General features: G+C 34.3%; 1 protein-coding gene across 1 annotated transcript in view; it reads right to left on the bottom strand.

Annotated features, from left to right (window-relative positions):
- The window catches only part of C6 (complement C6), a 57,992-nt gene extending 49,913 nt beyond the window's left edge, over positions 1 to 8,079 (bottom strand). Inside the window, exons 1-4 of the mRNA XM_006193053.3 lie at positions 7,918 to 8,079; positions 3,425 to 3,587; positions 1,746 to 1,902; positions 71 to 215 (exon numbers count right to left, since the gene is read on the bottom strand). Of these exons, the coding sequence (XP_006193115.2) occupies positions 71 to 215; positions 1,746 to 1,902; positions 3,425 to 3,587; positions 7,918 to 8,002 (550 nt within the window). The 5' untranslated portion in view covers positions 8,003 to 8,079. The remainder of the gene's footprint in view (positions 1 to 70; positions 216 to 1,745; positions 1,903 to 3,424; positions 3,588 to 7,917) is intronic.
- Positions 8,080 to 10,621: the final 2,542 nt, after the last annotated feature.

Raw genomic sequence — 10,621 nt, forward strand, 5'->3', positions numbered from 1 at the left:
GGAGTCAATTGGAATAACTTTATTTAGTCATTTTTTAGTGGAAACTGAACATTTTCCAAAAGTACATTACCACTGTCACAGCGGAATTTATCCTCGCAGTCGACTTCTTCAATTTTGCAGAGCTTAGATGGAATGCATGGTTGAAAGGTCATGAGGGGCTCAGTACACGGTTGTCCTCCAAACTGACTGGGGTGCAAGATGGATCTAACTTTAAACTGAAAGAAAAGGAGAGAAAGGTGAGTAACTCTGAGGCTGGGTCAAAGCCAAAAAATAGATAAGAAAACTGGGCTTCTCAATCACAGTAGTGATTTTTCCGATAGTGGTGTTTCCTAAATTATCTAGTGATTTTTTCCAGTTCCATTATTGTGTGTTCCTAAGGAAGTCAATACTTTTTGGGCCTCACTTTTCCAATCAGTAAAATGAGGAAGTGGGACAAAAGATTTCTAAGACTTCTAATTCTGAAATCATATGATTCTAAATTAAATCGGAATCAAATGAGCAAATACTTACTGAGAGTGTCCTGAGTACAATAAATCTTCCAGGTAATAACAATAGCCCTTTCATTTCTCAAAGATAGTGTGAAGTAATAAAAATAAAAAGATTAGGGGCTCTTTTGTATGAGAAAGTCACCATGGAAACCAAGGCTAACACACTCTCTGCACTTTAAAAGATTTTAAATGGGCAGTATTAAAACGAAGAGTCAGGGAGGGATACAGGGGGCAAAGGGGATGGGAAGGGATAAATTGGGAGTTCAAGATTTGCAGATAATAACTACTATATATAAAATAGATAAACAACAAGTTTCTTCTGTATTCAATATCTTGTAGTAACCAATAATGAAAAAGAATATGAAAACGAACATATGTATATATATGTATGATTGAATTATTATGCTGTACACCAGAAATTGATATAACATTGATACAACTTCAATTGAAAAAAAAAGAGTCAGGGAAGGATAGAAATATGATAGGATTAAAGGACAACTTTAAAGTCAGAAAAATCCAAGTCCAAAATGTAGTTTCCTATTCATTAATGGTATATTCTTGGGAAAATTACTTAATTACTTAATGACCTATAACTTTCTCATCAATAAAATGGGTAGAAAAACAATGTGATGTGAAGTTTAAATAAGGTGATGTATGAAAGGGACCTAGAACAGTTTCTCTCAGAGAGTGGTTGCTTTAGCAATGAGTTCCTTTTGATTCCCTAATGTGTGAATGCTTAGCGGCTGCCCTGACTGGGGTTCACATGGGCCAATCAGTGCCCTTACAGGGATGAGCTTGAGGTGGGTCAATACTGCAGCTGGAAGCAACAAACAAATTGAAGAACTTTCCCATAGGGAGAGGGAAATTAGAGAAGGGCAAGGGGTCATTTTAATTATTTCCCTTCATTTCCTTCTGATTTTAAACCTTGGACTGAAATCCCCATTTTTTAGCATGTTTTTGCTTTCTGAGCTCTCAGAGGACACAGGCCGTGGAATTCAGAGCTGGGCCACCGCAGAATCAATACTGGGGGGCAGAGCTTCTTTTTGGTGTTCACATGGCAATAAAACATGCAAAATGAACTCTCCCTCCCCCCCCCCCCCAATATTGCTAAATGGAATTTTTCCCCCAGTGGAAGCTGGGACTGTTTATTTTAAGAAATTGAAGAAATTCAGCATTTCTGTGATTGTTGAGTCTGTCTGGGAATTCCAGAATTTTATCGTGATTCCGATTTCCTGAATATACGCATGTGTCACCTACCTGTTTTTCAACACAAGGGTCACAGTCTGACCATGGTCCATAATCTCCCAGGAGGCAGTTGATAGGACAAGTCTGCCAGTTACATTCTCTGGTCTCCTGCTTCGTGCAAAGCTGATCACAAAAGTTTTTCAGATAGTACTGATTTATAACTATCTGCCTGTAATAGTGAAGAAAACCTGCTTAGAATGAGTGTATTCACTGTGGCTCCAGCCCCATAAGAAAGATATCATTGAACATCAACTACAGTGAAAGAAAGGAAAGGTTTCATGGAAAATCTGATAGGTTGGCATATATGCAGTTCTTAGGAACACATAGTCCACTTAGGACCTCAGGACTGAGTCCACAATTGGTGGGGCCCAGTGCAAAATGAAAACGGAGGCCCTCATGTTCCAAAATTGTCAAGAATTTTGAGAAAGGGATGGAAGAGCATTAAGCCAAGCACAGAGCCCTTCTCAGTGCAGGGATCCGTGTGATGGCATGGGTCACACATCCATGAAGCCGGCCCTGGTGGAATTCCTGGAAGGGACTGGAAGGGAAAGAAAAGAAAAAAAGTTTCTGTAAATTGCTTAAAAGATGACAACACTCTGTGGTAAGTATGATGGCTGAGCTAGAGCTGAGTGCTATGGGGCCATAGATTAGAAGAGAAAGTAACATGAAAGATACATTTTGAAAACCTCATGTGAATTTTCTGGGCAACAGAGGAAAGGGCATTCAGAAGGAACAGCATGTGCAAAGATCAGAGGTGGAGGAGTATGACATGTCTACGGAGGAGGTTGTGGGATGGACCTGAGAAGTGCCTGGTTGAGAAGGATGGGATATATTGTTGTACTTTATTTGGTAGGCAGTAGAGAGCTATGAGTGTTATCCACAAGTCTATTTTTACATACTTAGTGGATGGTTTATTGGGGTGGTCATTTGGAATTTTAATGAGACTCACACTATATATGTAAAAATAGCTTTCTAAAATAGATCTCTAAAAAGTGCCATCACAGTTAAAACACATTAAAATATATGCCTTTCTCCTCCAAGTCATGTGAACCTCTTCATGGAACAAAACCATTTAACAGATTTAAAGAAACTGTGGGGGATGAATAGTCTGAATTGACGAAAAGACCGAATTATTAAATGTTATCAAGTAAACACAGTTTCTTGCCTTCTTGTCCATGCTAAACAGTCACGCTAATAGCTAGCAGTGCTGCTCAATTGAGGTTCTGTTAGACTCGATTTAATGAGTGGAAAATTCTCTATAATTAACTCACTAACTGTAGGCAAGCAGAGTTATGTGCTGATTGAAAAAAAGCCTGAGTAGTATTTCTAAGTTAAATAGTCAACTGAAAATATTACATGGATTTTTATTTAAATTACTTTGAAACTCCTCAATTTTTTGGAAAGAACAAAAGTAGATTTCATTTCAAACTTATGTGGAAAAGACCTAAAATTCCATCCAAATTCGTGAGTTTCTTTTTTAAAGAATTTTTAAAAATTGAAGTATAGTTGATTGACATTTTATTAATTTCAAGCGTATAGCATAGTGATTCAGTAGTTTTGCAGATTATATTCTGCAAAAATTATACTTTGATATATATTTTTTCCCATTGCTTAATGTGACACTTTTGATTTTGTTAAGTGCCCTTGAGGTTTCCCAGGGTGCAAAGAAAAGCTACATAGTCCACACCCACCTCTGTCTGGTTTGGGTTCCAGAATTGCAGGTTTTTGAGCAGCTGGACCATTGAGTCCATGGGTAATGGTCACAGAAACAGGCTTGGCTCTTGTCAATCAGAGCACTCAGCAGGATAAAATATAAGATGGAGTGTCTGGCCATTCCTTGAGAACCTCCAGACCCTGAAAAGAAATGATATACTACATATCAAACATTTGTGGGGTAAAACCTTTCAAGTCATTCTCAGTTACAGGCACAAATATGGTCTTAGAAAACATCTGCATCTCCCTGCCTTCCTTAAGGCAAGGTAACACGTATAAATTCACATGCTTATGAATACAAATTTGATTTCTAAAGATTTTTAGGTTAGACATTCCCATAGTTAGAATCCCCAGTACTAGTAAGTTTTTCTGAACCGTTAGTGATAGGCTACAGGACAAAGTATGTAATATCTCATTATTTTCCACAATGGAAATTTTTATACAATCTTATACTTTTCAAAACAACTGCTTATTTTGTGCGAGAAGTACCCTCAAGTATTACCTAGTATGACTTTCAGTTTTTTCGTACTTTTCTGCGACTGGGGAAAGAGTTTGGAATCTTTCTTTCTGAAATTCTTTTTAGTTTTCTGGCATCTTGGAAATTTGCTAAAGAGAGAGTTCATTATACCACTATCTCTACTTTTAGAGTCGTGGAAGTTAGAGCTGGACTGGATCTTTGAAACCTCCAGGTTAAGTTTTCTCACTTTATGAATGATGAGATTGAGGCTTAAGCAGGTGCAATGATGTTGAGGCTACATGACAAGTGATAGCCCAGGCCTCCTCATCCCTGGATGAGGCGCATCCTTCACTGAATTTCTAGTAACCTCCTAGACCGCAAGAGGGTTCATGCAGATGTGGCTGAATGCTGGAGAAAATTTTGGCCGGTGATTCCCCACAGGCTGTGGAAACTTGAGAATCTGAGTTACTGAATGGAATATATCCCCAAACCATATTGCCATTTTGATTTTTGTATCTCTAACAAAACATGCAACCTGATTAATACACACAGAAAATGCTGCTGTAATTACTATAGTAACTTCCATTCAAAGAAATAGAAAGCCATTCACCTACTTTCTCTGTGTCTGTTTTCTTATCCATAAAATAGGAATAATACTTTTACCCTCTCCATAAATTTTTGTTAGGATTCAGTCAGAAGAAGATTCATTTAAAGTGCTTAGAACAATCTTTGGCATAGAATCATCACTCAACAAATACTAGCTTTTTAAAATAGTAAAAACACTTGAGTGTTACAAATTTGATTGTAGCTGTTGGTCATTAATTTTTCAAAATTAGGGATTCCTCAAATTATAGCAAGAATCATGATAAAATTGAAAATATTTTTGAAGTTAAATAAGGCTATTTATGTTCAAAATTATTTAGAAACATGGCTTTAGTTACCTTTTATCTTACAAATAAAATCAGATCCCTGACCATCTTTTTTGAAATTTCAATTTCCCATCAGTGTTTCCTATTCCCCCTCACTGCTTTATTTTCCCTGTTATGCATACCTTTCTAATATATACATTATTATATAATTTAAATAAATGTACCTCCTCTTCCCTTTCTCCTTCTTCACTAGAATGTAAACACTGCCACAGCTGATCTTTTTTGTCTGTTTTGTTCATTTCAGCATATAGAAGAATAAGGGCAAGCATAGCATATAATAAACAAATGTTATAGAATTGAGTGCAGGAAACAGTTTAGAAATGAGTTTTGATGAAATAAGAATAATGTAATTTACGTCCATAATTACAGCCACTTCCGTAACATTATTCTTAAAAAATTTGTCAGATTAAGGATATTTCGTAGACTAGAAATGAACTTGCCTGTTCAGTTGTCATTCATTGTTTTAGCAAGAGTGATAGTTTATAGCATAACTTGCTTATTTCTAGTTTGTTGTAATAGTTGATTGAGATGAAAAACTACCTCTCTTAAGATTCAGATTTGTTTTTAGAACACTTGTAATATATTTAGTTAGTCTGCTTCTTATTTATTTGATAACATTGTGTTCTAAAATATATAACAATGTATGAAGGAGAAAATTAAGATGGTTTATTATATGATCAACTGGAAAATTTCTGCTGATACTCAGAAAATACAAATAATACACACCTATACTTGAAAAATTTAAACAGAACAGAAAGAAAAATATAAGGTCCAAGTTCTCTTCTACCTGTAGCCGGAAAGTTTCCCTGCACATGATCAGTTTTCTCTTTTTGTAGGTAGCAAATGGAGGAAAAATTCTTCCATACATCACCTTACACGTACACATGTACAAATGTTCTTTAAATATATATGCAAAAAAGAGGATATGTGATGTATACTACTTTGTACTTTGTTTTTTTTCACTTCACAGTATACTTTAAAAATAGTTCCATATTACTAGATATATATCTACTTCACTCTTCTTAATGACTGCATAGTTTTATACCATATGAATGTATTATACTGAATTTCACCATATGAATGTATTATACTGAATGTATTATACAGAATGAATATACTGTATTATAATGAATTAGAATACATTCTAATTGTAGACATTCAGTGTACACACACTGCAATAAATATCTTTGGGCACAATAAGATACAATAATAGTAATATATAATAAAAAGATATAATAATATCCTAGCGTAATTTTGTAGTATATCCATGGGACCAGCAAATATATTCCTAGCAGTAGACTGGCTCAAGTGATATGAATTTTAAAATATTGATAGGATTTGCCAAATTGCCCTACTGAAATATGGCTCCCTCAAATGTCTCAGAGCGTGAGTTTTTAAATTATATTTTAATGTGGTTACTTCATGTATTTTATTTGGATGAAAGGGTACTTCAATTAAAAAAAAAAAAGAGGTTAATCGTTTTATAAAACTTCATTCAAGCCAAGAGTTTGAGATCAGATACAAGAATTGTTTCTCCAGTATGCTCAGAAATTAGAGGATTTCTTCATAATAAATAAACATTTTTAAACTCTTCTACAAGCTTAGAGAAAAAATTTAGAATAAAAGCAACCAAATCTATTGACATGTGGCTGAATATGTCCTTCAATTTAAAATGGAATTGACACGGATTTGAGTATCCATTGTGTGCTGCATAGCACTGAGTGAGATAAAAAGAAATAGAATCCATTATCACTGTCTGGGGAAGGTAGACAGAAACTAAAGATGCTTCTCACAATTTTATTCAAGCTTTTTGTAATCCAACTCGTCGAAAAGCTACTACAGCCCTAGGCTATTTCAATCATGAAAAAGAGAGGCTCCATAAAAAATCCACATTACTTGCCTATTGATTTTAGTTCACTGTACGTAACTCACCTTTCCTGGTTATCTTCAGCAGCACAGAATCATGGACATTGGGACAAGAGTGATCCGATCAAATACATAGTGTGAGTCCTGAGCATCAGACCCGAGCCCAGACGGGTTTTTTCACTGGCTTCAGTGCCACTGGGAGCTGAGGCTCCCAAACACTGTGAAGTTTCCCACTTAATCACTAGACAGACCACCCCTCCGACCCCTCACCGCCAAACTGGGATCTTCTCAAACAAGAGCTACTTCAGCAAGGAAAACTAAACAGAGGGGTTTTGTTGCTATTTATTTGTTTTTTCTTATTAAATTTTGAAGAGCTAGATATCTTTCAGAATAATTCAATTGTTCTGAGAAAACAAAATCTTGAAGTATTTTGTGGAATCAGCATGTAAATGATTGGGAGAAGTTATATTACAAGACATGATCAGTTCTCAAGTTTCAGCAGACACTCTCTGTTTTAACTTCCAAAAGCTTGAAAAATATAAGTGGATTTTATTCCAATTATCATCAAAAAACTGCAAGAATAGAACTCTTATAAAATATTCTGATCTTTTCTTTGGCTATGCTCTTCTGAGACAATTTGGAAAATACTATAAATTAAGATGGTAATACCAAACTTCTTATTTGAGGAAATGCTAATAAAAGAGCTAATTGGCAGTGTCTCCTTTTATAACATTTAATTGTTATAAGGAAAAATCGTTGTATGTTAAAAGGATAATTTTCATTCAAATAAAGATAATTATTTCCCAAGTTTTTTATTATCATAGCCCAGCATATAATATCAAATGGTTCCTCACTAATTTTCAACAGCTCTAGGCATTTGTGAGATATCTAAAATCACATGGGCATTTTACACATTACCATACAATTTTCATATAAACTTGGAACAAAAAGAACGTTCTGTGAATAGAGGAAGATAGTTATGAAAAATCTTCCACTGCAGTCACACAGTAGAAGAGCAGCAATTCTGCAATTTTCTCATAATTGCCATCCCCTCTTGAACTCTAAAAATTAGTGATCTCATTGAACCATTGAAAATAGCTTTGTGAGCATTTGGAGAATTCTAGTGTAGAGCGAAATCCATTTTATTCTGACCTGTTACTGTCCCAAGTCGTTGACCCACATGAATGATTTGTCCCTAAAACAGTTCAGTGCATCTTACCCGATAGGTTCAGAGGATGCTCTAGTTTGCCTCCGACTGCAGGTTCTTCTTGTCCATCTTCTTGTAAATGTCTTGAATCTCTCATTTCTTTTTTTCCCTTCTGTGCATGCCCCAGAAGCTCAAGAAAGTATGTTTACCGCTGGTAGGGCAGGCTGGGAAGACCAGGCACATGACTAGTCTTTGGTTAAAGGTTATGTTTGCTTTATTTTTAACTGCAGTTTAGCTTACAGAAAAACTTGATCTCACCAAGGCATCTCTCTGAAAGGACAGTTCTCTAAGAAATATGAATCTTTCTGTTCTTTTGAGATTTAAGCAAAATAGTTATATCTTATTTTAAAAGAAAGACAAGTGACTGTAATCTGAGTTACGTGTTTTTATGCAAGAAAGGGTAAGTTTGCTGGAAACATGATCCATGATTTTGAAATGTTAAGATTACAAATGAAATTATGATGTCACTCACCTTTAAAAAGAGTTTGTGGTACCCAGGGAACTAATCTGCAAATGGCTAAGGATACAATAGGTACTCATAATGAAAAGGGTTTATATGATAATCCAAACAAATCTTTTTTTCCCCTTTGCTAGCTAAAACAAGGTTATATCCTAGAGATCTAGCTAACGTCACTTAGAGTGTTGTCAAAATAAACATTCCATGCAAACTCTGGACTTTGCAAATGATTGCTTCCATCAGCAGTAACCCTGCAACTCTAAGAGTGAGCTAATCCACAGAATCCTGAGTTTTCAATGATTTTCCCATTCAAGGAATATTGTAATAGATATTGCTACTGCCGAGAAAAGAAATCTGATTCCATTTTTAAAAACTTTTAGAATAAGTTGCTTAAAATTGCCTTTCTCTTTAGGACTTTGCCCATTTAATTAAAATATGTATAGGTATTAATTTTTCTGATTATATAATATTTATTGAGAAAGATTTAGAAAATGTGGAAAAATATTAAGAGAAAAATTAAAATCATTTTTCATAAACAGACAAAACCACTATTAATACTTAGAATAACTACTTCCAGCCATGTAATATATATGTGTATGTGTCTCTCTGTGTAAGTATACACATGCAAAAGAATGTGTGTATGATGTATACATATATATATATATATATATATATATAACATACACATATAATTTTGTGAGTGACATTACATAGTTTTAAAAGATTTATACGCACAGAATTGATTATATACTAGTTTATAAAACCATGTCGTCATTGGTCTGTGCAAGATCTTCTTTTATTTCACTGTTTTCCTCAAAGATCTTGTTTCATTTCTTTTCCCAGATTAATTGCATATGCTAATAATGTATTTCATGTTTGTTCTGACATATGGTTATTTAGATATATATGTTTATAGTCTAACAATACAAAGTCTCGTTTTCCATGTGTATTTTTGTAATTTACATAAATGGTATTTTGCTAAAAGTTTTATTTGATTTCTTTCTTTCTTCATTCAAAATTATGCTTTGAAGCCTTATTCAGTGTAAATCTTCTGGAGCATAAGCATTCATTGAATCAACTACATCTTATTTATCTACTCTCTTAGCATGTGCTTTTGTTGCCTTTAACTCCCTGCAATTATAAGCACAATGTACTCTTTCCTTGTGAATCTGTGAGAAAATTCCTAAAGACTTCCAGCTTGCTCTTCAGAAAACCATACAAGTTTACACTCTTACCAGCAGTTTATGAGGACGTCTTACTAGCATTTTTTGTCATCCAACCTACTGGTATTACCTCTGGTGCCTGTAAATTGGTATCTCAGGGTTGTTTAAGTAGCATGTCTGACCAATAGTGAATTCAGCATCCCATTCTCACCAGACATTCTGGTTTTCTATCTGTAAATTAACAATTCATATTCTCTGATTATTTTTCTATTGTGCTTCTTTACTTCTGTTGCCTGATTTTTAGGTGTACCCCATACATTCTAGGTATTAATGTCTTGTAAGGTTTGGATTTTGCAGACCTCTTATGTCAGTCTGTCACCTATGTGTTAGTTTTATCCATGATGTCTTTGATAGAAGAGAGAATCTTAATTTTAAAGTAATATATTTGTCTATTTTTGCTTGCTAATTTTTGCTCTGGATAGTTTTTCTCTTGCTTAAGAAATACTTTTGTTTAAGAAATCTGAAGTCACAGATGCATTCCTAAATTTTCTTCAGTTAATCCTATAGTTTCATATTTTAGAAATCTTCTTTAGTTCTCTACAGTTATACTGCATGTTTATAAATGGTATAAGGTATCATACTGTATAGCACAGTGAACTTTATTCAATATCTTAAAGTAACTTACAGTGAAAAAGAATATGAAAATGAATATATGTATGCTCATGTATGACTGAAGCATTATGCTGTACACCAGAAATTGACACAACATTATAAACTGACTGTAGTTCAATAAAAAAAATATATACAAAAAATGGTTGGAAGTAGAATAAAGTAAGTGAAACAAAACCCCAAAGTGTATCATTTAATAGATGCAGAAGAGCATTTATTAACACTCAACACTTACAATAAAACTTTCATCCAATTAAGAACAGAGGATAACTTTCTTAAGCTGACAAAAAGTGTCTACAAAAAACTTGTAGCTAATATCATAGTTACTGGAAAAACATTGAACCTTTTCTTCATAATGCCAGAAAAGAGATAAGATGTCTATTATCACCACTTTTATGCATTACCATACTGGAGATCTTATCCAGTA

The sequence above is a fragment of the Camelus ferus genome, chromosome 3 (assembly GCF_009834535.1).
Source record: "Camelus ferus isolate YT-003-E chromosome 3, BCGSAC_Cfer_1.0, whole genome shotgun sequence".
Taxonomy (NCBI): Eukaryota; Metazoa; Chordata; class Mammalia; order Artiodactyla; family Camelidae; genus Camelus; species Camelus ferus.